This window comes from Plectropomus leopardus, chromosome 4 (assembly GCF_008729295.1).
Source record: "Plectropomus leopardus isolate mb chromosome 4, YSFRI_Pleo_2.0, whole genome shotgun sequence".
Classification (NCBI taxonomy): domain Eukaryota; kingdom Metazoa; phylum Chordata; class Actinopteri; order Perciformes; family Serranidae; genus Plectropomus; species Plectropomus leopardus.
The window spans coordinates 8,313,992-8,329,787 of NC_056466.1; the positions used below are offsets into that span (position 1 = coordinate 8,313,992).

At 39.4% G+C, this 15,796-nt stretch overlaps 2 protein-coding genes across 3 annotated transcripts; one reads left to right on the forward strand and one right to left on the reverse strand.

Moving 5' to 3' along the window:
* Positions 1 to 1,621: 1,621 nt before the first annotated feature.
* Positions 1,622 to 9,143, forward strand: saraf (store-operated calcium entry-associated regulatory factor). 2 transcript variants are annotated; one of them, XR_006105791.1, is made up of 8 exons: positions 1,622 to 1,810; positions 2,491 to 2,669; positions 3,157 to 3,355; positions 3,436 to 3,747; positions 4,001 to 4,154; positions 4,261 to 4,355; positions 5,209 to 5,287; positions 9,066 to 9,143. XR_006105791.1 is itself a non-coding variant. In XM_042485126.1 (7 exons), the coding sequence occupies exons 1-7, from the start codon at positions 1,744 to 1,746 to the stop codon at positions 5,232 to 5,234; spliced, it is 1,032 nt and encodes a 343-aa protein (XP_042341060.1). In that variant the 5' UTR covers positions 1,622 to 1,743; the 3' UTR covers positions 5,235 to 6,336. The 2 variants fall into 2 exon arrangements, 1 of the variants encoding a protein (XP_042341060.1); XM_042485126.1 differs by lacking the exon at positions 9,066 to 9,143 and having other exon boundaries at positions 5,209 to 6,336.
* si:dkey-9i23.6 lies at positions 7,002 to 15,425 on the reverse strand. Its single transcript, XM_042485125.1, has 8 exons — positions 15,332 to 15,425; positions 12,851 to 14,548; positions 11,720 to 11,862; positions 9,320 to 9,612; positions 8,096 to 8,184; positions 7,901 to 8,003; positions 7,599 to 7,717; positions 7,002 to 7,513 (listed from the first exon to the last, which is right to left on the reverse strand). The coding sequence occupies exons 2-8, from the start codon at positions 14,447 to 14,449 to the stop codon at positions 7,412 to 7,414; spliced, it is 2,448 nt and encodes an 815-aa protein (XP_042341059.1). The 5' UTR covers positions 14,450 to 14,548; positions 15,332 to 15,425; the 3' UTR covers positions 7,002 to 7,411.
* Positions 15,426 to 15,796: the final 371 nt, after the last annotated feature.

The window sequence follows — 15,796 nt, forward strand, 5'->3', positions numbered from 1 at the left end:
CATAATTTGGGTTAAAATGAATAGGTTTCTGTCAGAAAGCCTACGAGGAAAACGTCCCATGTGCTGTGAGCACATCTTTAACGAGTGATCTAAATGAGGACTGATGAACTGCCTGCCTTACTGACAGTCTTGATGAGTAATTCAGTAGCTGACCAGTTGTCTGTGACTTTAGTGACTGCCTGTCAGAAAATGAGAAAAAGAAAACACTGGGTTGTCGGGGTTGGGAACGATACCAGTGAGAGATACACAATGTGTGGTGGGGAAAACAGCAAATGAAGAAAATTTGGGGGTGTTTTTGGTTTGTTTAAGGGAAAGAGGGTTTGGTGTGTGGATGATCATGTATGCAATGTTTTGTACAATGTAAATAGATTTCTTTGTAAAGTTGATCACGATGCATTTTGTGAAGGGCCTTGAATGACGTTGTAAATATCTAACTTATAGCAGAAATTTAATAAAATGGGCTGAATGGTGGGTGCTGGAGCAAATAAAAGACCTGATTTTTACTACTAGCACTGAGTTCTCTCTGTGTTTTGGGGATTTCAGGGGAATAAGTTCCTGTGCTTTGAGATGGTGCAGGAGTGGACACAGACAAACCCAAGTTGAGTTTTTTTGTCCGGGTTTGGAAATGTCCTTAAGAATCTTCCTGTCAACCCAACAGTGGAGGTGAATGGAGTTTTGTTTGTGATACAATGAAAGCGGCAGCATTTTCCCAATGTACAGTTGACAGTGAGGTCCGCTGCTGAAGACGAAATGAGGTGGATTCAATTTGGACCTTATTTTCACATGTTTTTGTGTCTAAGTGACTCGTGGAAATGAGTTTTGAAAAAGGTCCAGTATTGAGGGAGTGCTGTAGGTGGCAGGGGTGAAACAGTCTACCACGTATCCACTTGGTGCAGGTGTGACTTGTCAATTTACATCCATTAAAAAAACATAACTTGCTTTTGCCATTGCAAAAAAACTGTTTGTAGCAGCCTTTTTTTTTTTTTTTTAGCAAAAATCTAAATTTATATCAAACAATCAAAGGGCCACTGATGCACCATGGGCATGTGCTGTACGCAGGCAAAAGAAATCCAGTATCCATTCAAAGTTATTGCGGCTCTTCTTGATGTATTTATATAAAAAAAAACAACAAAGGCATCATGGCTTCCTCTGCCTCTCTTGTTCTGGTAAAAAAAACAAAAAAAATTTGCCTATCCATGTGCATACTGGTCATATATATATATAGATAGATAGATAGATAGATAGATCACTTTCACTGGTCGTACTGTTACACATCTTGTTTAAGAAAAAAAGTGTCCACTCCACGCAATGAAACCAGCATCATCAGATAAAAGCTTCATATTAAAGTAAGAAGTTATAAGTCCTCTATTGACTCCTGGTGGCAGCAGGTTTGACTGAATTTCCTCCATAAAAGCAGAAATTGTTAATGAGTCAGCTTTTTCATAATAAATAAAAATAAAAACAGTCTTTCTGTTAAAATGCAAAAATCTATAAACCCAAAGTTGTTACAGGTTTCACGTTTTTACATCATTCATGGCTCCGGGTGCAGGTCTCTGAGGGTCGGATCAGCTGTCGTGCGCGTCCCTCATTGGTTCAGACGACAGCGAAAACAGCTGACGCAACCCGGAAGTTAAAGACTCGTGTTGTGTTGACCGTCAGCTGTTGTAGATAAAACGCAAAGAGACGTTTTCACTTTATTAACTTCTCAAATTATCAGTTCAGAGAAACTCACACGGCACGGAGATGAAACGCTTTATCACTGTTTTGCTGCAGTTTTTGTTGGTGGCGCAAATCAGGAGTTGGGATGGCGGTAGGTTTTTCTTCCCTCGACCTCTGCTTTAGCACAGTTTAATGCATTATTTATAATAATAATTTGTATTATTTTTAGGTAGCCGCTGTGTTTAGGAAATGTAAGCTACGTTAGCAAAACTTTGCAGACTTATTGAACATGTAGCAGCAACCGAAGAGACAAAACCACAACTTCCGGTAACAGCTTCAAACTGACTCAGTTCATTTTGAAACCAGAAACAATGTTATAGTTAGTTAGTTAGTTTGTTAGTAAAGGTTAAAGTAACAGTTACATATAAGGACAAACAAAACAAAACCGGTTACACAGGTTCAGACCAAGCAAACATTTTCCACACGTCTCATAGCTGCTAAAATTAATATTTCTCAATTTTAGATATTAAGCTAACGTTATATGTTGTTTTATGTTCATATCAGTGACAATTATGCTTATTAAAATGCCAAGTAATTTCTTTAAAAATTCTGGTAGTTTAACCCACATTTTGACATACACTGGTCAGTATTTTCCACAAAAATAAAATGATTAATTTCATTTCAGTGTGTAGTTTGTTATGCCTAAACCTGCTGCTTCTCCACTTTGTCTCATTGGTAAAACCTATTATTTTCTGTTTTAGCAGAAATGTGAAATCTGAAATTGTAAATATGATATAATGGAAATGTCTTTTTCTCCTCTCCTCACTGCAGGCAGCGTGCTGCTACGGGACGTCCAGGTGTTGACTCTTTACAAGGACCGTTACACCACAGCGAGGCGCTCCAGCCCTGTTCCTCAGCTCCAGTGTGTTGGAGGCTCCGCGGGATGCCATGCCTTTGTCCCACATGTGGTCCAGTGTCAGAACAAAGGCTGGGACGGGGTGGATGTCCAGGTGAGCAGGGAGACTGTGGACGACCGTTAGGGCAGCGAGATGAGGGGTTCAGAGTGTAACGTCTGCTCAGAGGTTGGACTAAAAAGACATTTCATGTTTTATGTCATAGTAAACATTTGGGCAAAATAAAATTGTCCTCTTTCAATTTTGGTTATTGGAAAAGAAGTCTTAAAATTCATTCTGACTGGCATTAAAAAAATCTTTGAAAGTCTTAAATCTAACTTACCTTAAGCTGCAGGAACGCTGTGTTACTTTTCAATGTCTGTCGCTTAACCCTTAAGTTAAAATTGCATACATTGTGGACTAAAACAGTTTTATTATTAAAATTCTGCTAAAGTGCTGCTTGTTCAGACTTAGATTTTAGTTTTTCCAATGCAAGGAAGTGTGACTGTAGACTGAGGTAAACCACATGTCAACCACGTGTGAAGAACATTCATCCTTGGTGTGTTTGAATATGAGAAAATTCGATGTGTCCCCGCCCTCACAGTGGGAGTGTAAGACTGATATGGATAACGCCTACCGATTTGGTCGCATCGAGGTGAGCTGTGAGGGCTACAGCCACCCTGCTGACGCCCACATACTGAAGGGCTCCTGCGGGCTCGAGTACACGCTGGAGCTGACCGCAGAGGGCCGCAGGTCGACTCAAGGCAGCTGGGGCTCCCACGGTGGATTCAAGGGGTTCGGAGGTAGAAGGACAGAGATGTGAAGTTTTAGCCGTGTTAACTCGGGGCAGAGATATTTATCTTCTTCCGTGTGTCTGTCTCAGGTCTCGGGGGTCTTGCCTCCAGTTTTTTTAGCAATTTCTTCGGAAATCAGCATCAGCGCCACCAGCACAACCAGCAGAGTCATCAGAACCATCAGAGCCGTCAGAGCTCTTATCCCACAGGCGGCGAGGACTCAGGAGGCCTGCTGGTGGTCGCTTTTCTGCTGCTTTTAGCTTTTGGCGTCTACAAGCTGTTTCTCAGTGGAAACACAGCTCAGTGGGGGCAGGACGGCAGACAAGCTGGTTACCCCGGAGATAATTACCATGGCTCCGCCGCAGGACCACCACCCCCGGGATTCAAACCTGACTTCACAGGTAGCTGATGCAGAATGAGTAATAAAATACATAAACAAATATAAATAAATACATTTGTTAATAATAACAGATTAAAAATAAATAAACATTTGATAGTCTGTCTTGCCATAAAACATTTAGAAATACATCTTTTTTGTGTGAATATGCAGGATTGTTCTTTTCTCATATAAACTATCTGGATTATCTCGGTAGTTTGAGGTAAGATTTCAGTCACTCTGCTGAAATCTTGAATCTGTTCTTGTTTTGTGTGAAGGTAATCATGGCGGCAACCCAGGCTACGGTTTCCATAGTGACTACACTCACGGATCACAGTACCCAGGAGGCCACGCTCGTCCGGGCACGGGCGGAGGCTTCTGGACGGGCATGGGAACAGGAGGGGTGCTGGGATACCTGTTTGGTCGTCAGAGGTCAGTAAGGAGACGGAGCGAGGACATCACTTGTACTGAAAAAAGCAGGAATTCATCCACTTCCACTCTGCTCAGAGCTCTCAGGTTATTTGTGTTTGTTTTGCAGAAACCAGCCGTACAACCATAACTCCTACGGCTACGCTGACAGCAGACGTCCTGCTGCCGGAGGCTCAGACTCCTCTGGGACACGCACCGCCTCAGGTAGGAGGACTGCACCTGAGCTAACAGAGCAGCATACAGACACATATGTAATCAGTCAGTTTACACGCAGGATCAACCTGTTACCTCCCGATACTGTGCCGAAATCACAATACGCTTTAGGTTGTGTTGCTACACCCCAATATAATATATATGATTGGACGGTGGGGTAAAAAGTGACAACATTTTACTCTATGTTGAACATTTTTTCACTCTTGGTGAAAAATAAATGCTACACTTGCAGCCCTCATCTCACGATAGACGCTCAGCACCTTGATGCTGCTGGTGTTTGTAGCATAGCGTAAATACAAGGTGCTCCTATTGCAAAGAAGTGAAAAAATACACTGGCTGCAGAAAAAACGCTCTTCTTATCGAAGAGTCAAATCAGAGCTGTCCCTGCTGCTGCACTTGTGCCCATCTACCAGGTGTTGGTTGTGTTTTTCTGTGCTGGCAGGCATTTTTCTCATTTCGTGGGCATTTAAAGGCAGACCAGAACACTTGTGCTGCCACATCAAGTCCGCAAGAATTGCATCTCCGGTAAATCTGGTACTGGAGAAAATCAACTACCGTCACGTTTACAGAACTTTGGCATCGACTTGATGTCAAAGTATCGGTTCTTTTGACATTTCTATAATTTCCAGCGTAAAGGTGAACCTCGAGCGCATTAAATGAAAACACAATGACTTTCCAAACCTGGGTTCAGAGGAGAGAAAATCACTGCCTTTTCGGTTTGTGGCCACACCAGATATCAGAGCTGTTGACGTTGTTAAATGTCGTGAGTTTGCAGTGGATGTCTTCAGTAGCATCCAGAGACTTGGCGTAGTGCAGCTGGCTGACTAACGTCTTTGTTTGTCAGGATTTGGAGGAACCAAGAGAAGATAGAAGCTGTGGAAGTGAACACACGATGGACGGCTGTGAGAATATTAAAAGACGAGGTTAGTGTCGGCTTTTTGAAGGTCCAACGTGACAAAAGCACAATGAGACGACCGTCTCTCCTCGCAGGGATGAACTTACCTGTCAGACAGTAACATTTCTACTCAGATCTGCGTTTTTCTGGAGAGTCGCTCTGATGTCGGCTACTGACAGGAGGCCCTTTTTTTTCTGTGAAAGTGTGGTGTGAGTGTTAGCTTGAACGTTAACTTTTATGAGTTTTAGTATGATGGTCTTGCAGATGTTAATTGACTTTGCAGGCAAGATGACATATCTGAGTGTGAATGATAAAAAAATTTATATATTTTGTTCATTGTTTTCTCTTGTTGAAGGATATAGCTGTCTTTGTTTTCTCTCTGCACTTTGTTTTCTAATCAGCTGTTGTTTCTCTTTGCATGAATGTTCAGCCTCAGCAGCAGAGCGAAATCTGTAAAAACTGTAGCTCCTTTTACATTCACATAAAATAAAAAGCAGATGTGCAGCTAAGAATATGCACACAACAGAGGCAGGAATCAAGACAGACATTATTGAACTGGTTAATCAGTGAATGCTGAGTAAAGGACTGTCCGACTGTCCTGGGGCAAGTAAAATGCCACACTGGGCAGGTTAACCTTGCAACTCAATTTCCCGATTCGGCAAGTGGCTAAAAAAGAAACATCGTTGTTTCCCGATGTGACGATGAATGTACAGGTATTTGCTTCCTTCTCATCTCTGTGGACAGTTGCACATGTGCAAAAAACAATGAGTCTTTATTTGATAACCGCTAAATACATAGATAAAATAATTTGTAAAAGGGCAATAAAAACTGATTTTGGGAGAGTAGATATCTGACCCACTTGCTGAAGTACTTGCCTGACTGGGCAAGAGAAAAAACCCACTAATTCACTCATCATTCTTTATTAGCCCTCACGCTTTTGCCTTCCGGGTAATTTAATGAATGAATTTTAAATGTGTATAGCATTTTGAACCTGAACCTATTAAGTGTAAGAGGACATGATGTGTGATATTTTGGTAACTAGCTAATAAAAAGAGAAATTAAAAAAATTAAAACTGCGTCAGCTGAGTGAAGAGCAGCTGTTTGTCAACTGTGTTTGATGAACGAGCAGCAGCGCCCTCTGTAGTCCACAAACTAAAGTGCAACAGCTGCACCCTTCATGTAGTGTGTGTGTGTGTGTGTGTGTGTGTGTGTGTGAGTGTGTGTGTGTGTGTGAGTGTGTGTGTGTGTGTGAGTGTGTGTGTGTGTGTGTGTGTGTGTGTGTGTGTGTGTGTGTGTGTGTGTGTGTGTGTGTGTGTGTGTGTGTGTGTGTGTGTTTGTTTGTGTGTTGTCTTTCTAAGGAGACTGAATTTACACAGCAATGACAAGGAGCCACAACAACATTTACTCCTGTGCTGTGGAGCATAAAGGACTCAAAAGACGATTATTAAACCAAATGTAAAAAAACTCAGAAAGCAAATCAATTCTATACATTTCATGTAAGTGACAAGCTTCAGAGAACTGATGTAATTTTCCAGATTTACACTAAATATATAAATAAATGGTGAAGTAAATACATAAACAAATAATTGCAAAAGCATAAATGAATGAATAAACAAGTAAATGTTGAAAATGATATAACACCTTTCATACAGTCATGCAGCCCAAAGTGCTTCACAGAGCAGGATTAATACAACACAGAAAAAGTAACAAGTAAATAAAAAAAAATAAAAAAACAATTAAATAAATAAAAGTTAAATAATAATATATAATATATTAGTAGTAAAGATAATACTTAGAAACAGAGGCACCATTAAATAAAAGCCAAGTTAAAAAGATATGTCTTCGGGTATTTTTAAAAAATGTCTCTCACGTGCTCTGTCCGGGAGAGATGTCTACATGTTTTTTCAACTCTACATGTCTACCTTAAAGTAATGCCATATTTCTCATCAGCTACCAATAATTTCATCACTTAATATTAATGATTATTATGTAGGTCGCTTAGATGAACGTTGTTTCTTTTGTTTTGACATGCTGAAGAATAATTAAATTTATTAGTATGACAAAAAAAGTTAGTGGTGGTATTGCAGCAGAGATCAGACCAGGAAAAAAATAGCTTTGTTTTAATAATTGTTATAAAACAGTGAAGCATCCTCTAGGTTCCTTGGTCCTCCTTCGGCTGTGCTGCTCTCAGGATGGTTTTATCCTTCAGAGCCGACTTTATCTTTGCCAGACTTCTGGGACTGCTTCCTCCACTCTGACACACACACAAAGAGACAACACCAAAACATCAGACGAAGAAGATTAATCAAAACAGTGACAAAAAAGTTCCTTGCTCTAACCTTGACTGTGGGGGGCTGCTGCTCCGCCTCTCGTCCTGAGGCTGGGACGCAGTAGAAGACGGAGGCAGGGAAGACTTGTTGTGGAGAGGTGGAGGAGAGAGATAGCCTGATGATGTTTGCTGCAAAATAAGACTCATGTTATTCGTCTATTTATTGCCTCATATTATAGAAACATATTCCATCATACTTTCTATTATTTTCAGTTTTGTACTTAGTGTCAGACTTCAGATTGTGTTGGACAGCATAAACTGCATTATAGTTTTCTATGTAGAGGTATATTCGACACCAAATTACTGTCTGACCGTGGTTTTTATCACCACGTCGTGCCCGTGCTGCTCTGCGTCTCCGCTTCTTGCTCAGCTTGATGAGATATTTCTGAACTGAACTGTCCAGAAGCACCTGAGACTAGTAGAGAGAGACAAATAAATATGACAGTGAAGATCTGATATTTAACACAAAATATGGAAACGACACATTGTTTTGAACTTGTCACACACCTTAATATCAGAAAAATGGATGTGTGTGACTTTAGGCTGCACAGGCGGGATAAACATCACTGTATCATAAATGCCTTTGGTCCTGGGACCTTTTTGGAAGAATCAAAACAAAAACACACCAATGAATTAATTCAGAGAAATCAATGAGCATAGTTTTAATAACACTAAAAAATACAGAAATATCAGGAGTGAGGTTTAGTTTGGTTCAATGATTCTGAAAATACTTTATTTTAATGAGACTTTTTGTGTGAGTGTCTGTTTTTATGTTGTTGTTTTTTTTTTCTTTTTTTCTTTCTGTTGTGTGTGGACGACAACTGTGGAAAGAGTATGCAACATCTGAAATGGAGATCCGAATAAAGAATAAAGTTCCAGTTTTGATAGTTTTGAATTGGACATGACCTGCGAAGGAGTGCAGTTTTTGTGATGCTGGCCAGTGCAGACACTAAAATTTGTTTTATGGTCTTTTGAAGTCTGGAAACCTTAAAAATTTAAATAATTTTCTCATTTTGAATCAAACTGAATTGTTAGAGGAAATGAAACAATGACAAAATGTCCTGCATTTACAGGGTTTCTGCAGATCTTGAAAAAGTCTTCAAAAACACTGAATTTATTAATTTAAAAAATAGGGCCATGATTGATATTAAAATGTATTAAAAAATATTAAAAGTATTTAAATGCTTGGGAAGTACGATCATAAGAATCCTTTTTTTCTGACTCTGGATTGTAAAACCTCAAAACAAACATGTATTTGTCTGCTTGTAGTTATTGTTGTAACAGTGTTTTATACTGCCCTCTTGACCAAGAAGACTCTTGAAAAAGAAATTTTAAATCTCAATGAGACTTAAATAAAAAGACTGGTTAAATAAAGGATATATATTAAAAAAAATTTTTAAAAATGCCCGAATGCCTCTCATATGAAGATCAGGCAGATCAGAGACGTGGAACCACAACACTCATACTTTGTTTCCAGGGGGATGATCGACCGTCTGCAAGCCAACTGTCAGTGTGCCCGGCACGACATGAGGACGCACAAATTCACTGAAAACTGGTAAGATTTTGTTCTGTGGCTTAAACTGGTACAAGGTGATGCACAAAGCTTGGTGTATTTAATGCAAAAAGTTTAGTGAGTATTTCTCTTTTTTTCCAAGATAATCAATCCACCTGACAGGTGTGGCCAATCAGGATTAAACAGCATGATTACTACACAGTAAACTGTGCACTTACTCATCGGAGTGGTTGGTACGGCAGCACTGGGGGTCCTGTTCATCTCCTGTTGCTCTTCTATATTTGAACGATGCATATCTTCATAAACAGGCTCCTCCTCTGGGACAGCAGGGTTTTCGTCACACACCTCTGGAGTGAACAGGAAGTCTCCGCAGGGCTCTGCTGTTTCAGGTGAGTCAGGGGGGTCAGGTGTGGCGCTCTGGTCTCTGTTCAGAAACTGGAACCAGTCGTCTCCTGACAGCACCTCCTCCACCAGCTTCACTGGACTGCACACTTTGAAGGAGCTGAAAGGACTGTGTGCAAATTAAGAGAAAATTAATAATCATTCATATAAATAGCTCACATGTTTTAAGTGTTTATTGCCTGCTGATAAAACATCAGTTGGCACATTAGAGGCACAACAAAAAATCCTTAACATACTCAATATGAATGATTTTTCCTGACAGAGAAAAGGGTATCACATTTCTTTAAAAAATTCCCAAAATGTCCTGGAATAGTTCGACATTTTTGAGAATACTCTCGTTCACTATTTAGCGGAGGCTTAAATGGCGGGATCAATACCACACTCATATCTGTCAGTTAGATATGATAGCACAAAGAAAGGGGAAACAGCTCGCTCGACTCTGTCCGATGGTAACACTGGGACCTCTAAAGCCGACAACACGCATCTTGTTTGTTTAGTATTGCAAAAACTGAAGTGTAAAATTGGCAGAATCAGGTTAGCTGTTTTCTTTTTGAATCCAGTCTGTTAAACTAAACTAACTTTCAGCTGGCTAAAGCCTCACAGAGACGTGAGTGATGTCAATCGTCCCGTATAGTGGAATGAACGTTTATTTACTCAACTGCTGTACTAAAGTTACAATTTGAGGTACTTTTACTTTTCTTGAAGTTGTCTTTTCATGCCACTTTCTACATTTAAGAGGAAATACTTTTTCTTTGTTTATATTATAAATTGTTAGGGTAGCCTATTTTTTTGACTGCACTATGACTATCTGAACAGTCACAGCTACCAGTGACAGGACAGGTGTTTCATTTTGGGTTTTGGTGGAACTGGTTTTGAAGGGTTGTGGACAAGTTTTGAAAAGTGCTGTCATTTTGGAAACACTGGTTCTTTTTTTGTCATTTTCTCTTCTGTTAACCCTTTGAAGTTTTTTTTTTCTTTAGAAAGTAAGAAAAAAGGCAACAAGCAACTTAACAAAGCATGGCCCGAAAGTTAGTAATGTTAAGTAATAAAAGAAAAACAAACAAAAAAAAGTGTTGGGAAAAAAGTATTTACTGTATTTATAACATGATTATAAATATAAAATTATAATTATAAATATAGTCTTTGGGACATTTTTCCCATTTTTTTGGATAATTTTCTCATAATCCTCCCCTCTAAACTATTTTTATGGACACTTTACTCAGGCTTTAAACAGCCAAATGGCATGTGAAAGGCATCTGAATGCAGCACAAAAAATGTCAATCCAGATTCCAGAGGGCTGTGTGTCATCTGTTATGAAAAAATGTGCCAAAGCAATCAGAAAAACTGTCAAGAGTCTTCGTTAATTGAAGAACCAGTTTCCAGCTACATTCCAGGTCACAGCGTTATGAACATGACTCTGTGTGTGTGTGTGTGTGTGTGTGTGTGTGTGTGTGTGTGTGTGTGAGAGAGAGAGAGAGACAGAGAGAGACAAAGAAAAGAAGGAAGTTACAACAAGGAAACAGCCAGTAAGAATGATTGATAGCTTTATGCAGGATAGATAATCAACACTAACGAGGAAGAACGATTAAACAGAAGATTAGATTTCACTCTGTTACACGCCTCTGGCTTTAGCAGCTAAATGTTGTATCCCAGCAATTTACTTTGGCACTCATAGTCAGTTATTGGATTTGCAAGAGACATATTAAACAAAGGATGGCAAAAATATACCGACCAGAGGCTGAGGGGCGGGGGTGAAAAATGTAAAATGGAACCAGCCCACAGCAGCCCTGTCAGAATAAAAAATGGCACTGCACATGTCTGCAAACCACGGATATGTTAAATTATTTAGTTTCATACATATCAAATCAACAATTTTAAAGTGACATAATTTAGATTACATTATATGAGCTGAGTTTCTGAAGGTAATTTCAACCAAAACATTTTGTTTTTTTTAAAAATATAAATTGTTATTACTCTTTTTTCCTAATATGCACAAAAAACTAAACTAAATATGTTTCAGCCAAGTATCAACTGAAACAGAGTAAAAAACGTCACTAATCTCTTAATATTCTGGCATTAGTTTATTATTTTAATTCTTAAACTGATATAATTAGTTAAACATACTGAATTAAAAACACATTTTACTGTAGCTGAACTGACTGTATGTTTGCCGTATGTATGTGTGAGAGATAACGTGGGTATGAGCGTGTTTTCACCTGTCAGATGTTGCATTTCGTCTTTCAGTCTTCCTCTCCATCAGCTCAGCGTGTGTCTCTGTTAGTGCTGGTTGGTCTGCATCTTCACCCTCCCCATCATCATCATCCTTTATCTCTCCTTCCTCCCCATAACTCCTTTCATCCTTGATAATAATGATGAGAAAAAAGACTTAAAGACTACAACGTATTGTTTTTGTGCCATCACAGCTGGTCTACAGTCTAAAAAAAGTATGCATTAGGAGAAGTTAAGTATTTACAATGAGACGTCTTATGAGAAATCTTGATATGTCTGGGAATGTAGACTCAAACACCAGCTGTGCATGCACCAGAAAGTTAAACTGGATGCTTGATTTGTGCGCTGTACATTTTGATGCTTTCCTTGGTTGTACATTAAGAGGTCGCAAAGACTATTTTCTTATTCTATTTCCTGTTTTTCAGCCAAATGTAACACACGAAGGAGCTCTTTTACTTGTTATCAAAAGGTTCCCATTATGTTTTCTAGTACCTCAGATTGCAGCATTTATAGAAACATGTGGGATCTCCGCATCCAAGTCTGCAGCTGTCCAGATCCATCCTATGGTATGATCAAGGCTTAAAAGGGTTAGATTAGATAATGCTTAAATGTCTTGTTTTAGAGGGAAGTTTGGAGGACTTGCTGATCAGGTAAGAAGTTTGAGTCTACTGATAATTTTTTTTACAAACGGCTACGTTTGAGTCAGATCAAAAGTACAAAAAGAAAGTTGTCTTCTTGAAATCCCTGCTGCTGTATTAGTGAACCGCTCAGCATCCAGGACAAGGCTCTTACTTCTTGAAACATTCAATGTTTTTCTTGCAGCATTTTCCTTGACTCAACCTTTCTAAAATGCTCTATAACAGACATGATGAGTAAAGTGTTGTAAATTTACTTTTATGTAAGAGCTCCTCTACTTTTTCTTTTGTCTACATACTACACCTATACATGCTCTTGTAGAACTGCATGATCACCGACATCAGAAAAAAGCCCAGCACCTTAAAGTTGAAGGCTGTGGCTTTATTGATATGATATTGCTGTGCATGACTGAGACTATTGGACAAAGACACATTTCAGAGAGGCCGGCTGGCAAAATAAAAGGAGGATGAAGTGAAACATACCTCTCTTACTCTGTTTATTTCCATCTCTTCTATTTTGAGTCTTCTTCTTTCTTCTCTTCCATCTTTCAGTCTATCAATCATCTTCTTGGCAAGCTTTTTCACTTTGCCTTTTGTGTTGGTCCTTTGCTTCAGCTCTCCATCTGGAAGTGTCCCAGCAATTACTTGTGTGTCCTCTGACCTCTGCAGCCCTCGCTGACCAGGGTCCAACTTTGTCCCCAACACCACGGCCTCTTTGCATCCTGATGGCAATTTAGAAATCACTTGATCAGATATCTGGATTTCTTTGCTGATTTCTGTCCAGTTTAGTCTCTCTGTGGTTGAGTCTGTCCCTATAGGGTTTACCCAAGCTGGAGCCACCCTTTGAAGACCAGGTCGGACTTGCCCATTTGCTTTGTTCTGGTATTGTTTTCTTGGGTGCTGAGACTGACAATCAGGAGTTTGGTTCTTAGCTGCGATTATAGATGTTGGTCTGTCCAAACAAGGGAGCTGGAGACATAATTTGAGGATGGACTCCATTGGTGTTTGTCCTAGATGGGAGGGCATTTCTGTCATGGCTGAAGTGGTAAACTCGGTATCTTTGGGATCTCTGTTTAACTTACTGCTGTCCATTCTTTCTTCTTCATATTCATCCCTTTCCTTGTCCACAAAGTCTGTCCAGTGTTCATTCTCCAGCTGTCTTCTCTCCTTTTCCGCTTCTATTCCAGCCCTCAAGGTACTGTAGAGCTGTGGAGGTTTGACAGGTGGTTTTGGGGGACGATTTCGAGGTGGTTTTGGAGGGGGCTGTACTGGAATCGTTGGTTCTGGTTTTGCTGAAACTGTGGACGTACAGTCTCTGTTGGTTGCCCCCATGTTAGTTTCTTCATCTGGGATAAGGTCTGAGCATTCCTTTCCTAACGGGGATACATTTTCTGTCATTGTTGGAAAGGTCGACCCAATATTACCATGATCATCTTCTTCCTTCCCCTTGTCCTCTCCAAATTTGTCTGTAAATATGACTAAGATCTGTCGCGGAGGCTTTCCAACATCCAGATGACGTTCTGATGTTTCCTTATTCTCTTTCGTCTTTTCATTTCTTTCAGTTATGTCGTGCTCCGGTCTGTTCCTCTCAGCCCTTTGTAATTTATTTGGCTCTGGAGTTTGTATAGGTGATTTAGTAAAGGGTCTTAGAGGAGGCAATGGCATGTCCAGTGCTTCCCCTTGGATAAGATCCAAGCATTGATTGTTAATTTTAACTCCACCCAATGCAGGAGACGTCCAGCATGCCAACGAATTCGAAGGTTTATTCTCTTTGTTGAAGACTTTTAGTTGTGGGCTCTGGCTTAAAGTTTTCTCAAATGCAGGTGACGTCTTGTAACATTTGGGGGGTAATGGGGGAGAAAGTGCCGATGCTGAATCCATCAGCTCCCCAACAGGACAAATGAGTAGACCTGGATCTGATAGGACAATGTAATTCACATCCTGGTCCTTTTCAGCCACGCTGGTGTTTTGCATTTTGGGTTGAGGACAGACTTTTGGACTGTCAATTTCATTGTCTTCTTTGGGATAATTTCTTTCTTTCAAGTCTAAGCTTGGTGGAGTATCATCAGAGTTAAGCTCCATATTTACAGGCAGCGATTCTGTGGGTGAATTGTTTGAGCGTGTGGCTGTGTCCTGTTGTATTCTCAGTGTGACTGAATGCTGTGTCTGCAGGTTACTTTTCTAGAGTGTCACAGTGTAATGTGAAAGAGACAGAAAGAAAGAACATAATTCATTATCCACATAACATACTTAAGTACTATCAGAGGCAAGCCATAGCATGATTTAGTAGCAACATTAATGAATAAAAAAGCCTTCCCTTACATTTTTCTGATCTGCAGGATATGCCCTATATGCTCACGTCTTGCATGATCCGTTAAGGATTGATGTAATAATTTGCTAAACTGGAGAAAGCAATTGCAATTAAAGCTGCAGCAGATTAAAGCTGCAGCAGAGTTATTCTAATAATGACAATGGAATTATGGAATAACTATATGTATTGCATATTCAAAATTGTGTTACAGAATTATAAATTTAAGCACCTTTTCCAGGCTATATACATATTTTCTTGTGATTCTTTTACTTTTACTTTTTTTTAAACTTGTTTTTGTTTGTCTTCTAACTTCAAGGTAATTGTCTTGTACTTTTAATTATTTACACTATTTTTGTAATTTTTGGGTCATTTCCTTTTTCCTTATTTCCTTTTTTTGCTTATTGCCTTTTCCTATATTACTGACAGAAATCAAGCCTGTTTGCTTAGGTTTCAAAGGGTTCATTTAAGCTACTTGGTGTTCCTATCTATATTCATATCTATATCCTACCTATATTTGATATTTTTCCATTATAGTATAAAATTACTGCAGCACAATCTTGACAGAGCAACACTAACATTTCATTACAGTGGGCTATGACTCTTTGTCAACACACGTTTTCCTAAAAAATCATATAACAGGTGCAGTCTCTTACCTCTTTCGTCTGTTAATTCACTTAACCCTCCTCCTTAGTGCATGTTCCTTTGTCGCATACTCTATGTCTGTCTGCCACCTGTGTTTGAGTCACCTTTAATTTTATACTGGTTCATGTTTTTTTATCCCTCCTTCCGTCTGTCTCAGGTTTTCCTCATGCCCTGTGGTCATACCGCAGTATCATTAACTGACATAACCTGTTCTGCCTTATGCACTTTTTTTACTCTCTAGTTTCTCCTCTTTATTGTGGTTATCAGAGAGATACCTTTTATCTTTGTGTGTGTGTGTGTGTAAGGCAAGCAGCAATACATGCATGCATGTGATGAACAAGGAAGGCAAAAACAGACAAAATTCTTGATGAATTTAAATAAATGGGGTCCACGTTTAACAACAGCAAAACTATGGGCATATTTTTGTGTCCAGTAGCATTATTTCCTTTTAAAATAACTAATGAGTTACATTACTT

Bases quoted from the DNA above. Each gene is read 5' to 3' on its own strand.
- saraf (XM_042485126.1), top strand. From the start codon at position 1,744: ATGAAACGCTTTATCACTGTTTTGCTGCAGTTTTTGTTGGTGGCGCAA. The intron at 3,356-3,435 runs GTAGAAGGACAG...TGTCTGTCTCAG, and splicing joins TGGATTCAAGGGGTTCGGAG to GTCTCGGGGGTCTTGCCTCC. The intron at 4,155-4,260 runs GTCAGTAAGGAG...TTTGTTTTGCAG, and splicing joins TACCTGTTTGGTCGTCAGAG to AAACCAGCCGTACAACCATA.
- si:dkey-9i23.6 (XM_042485125.1), bottom strand. From the start codon at position 14,449: ATGGAGCTTAACTCTGATGATACTCCACCAAGCTTAGACTTGAAAGAA. The intron at 7,718-7,900 runs GTCAGACAGTAA...CTTATTTTGCAG, and splicing joins ACGTGGTGATAAAAACCACG to CAAACATCATCAGGCTATCT. The intron at 7,514-7,598 runs GTTAGAGCAAGG...TGTGTGTGTCAG, and splicing joins AGCAGCCCCCCACAGTCAAG to AGTGGAGGAAGCAGTCCCAG.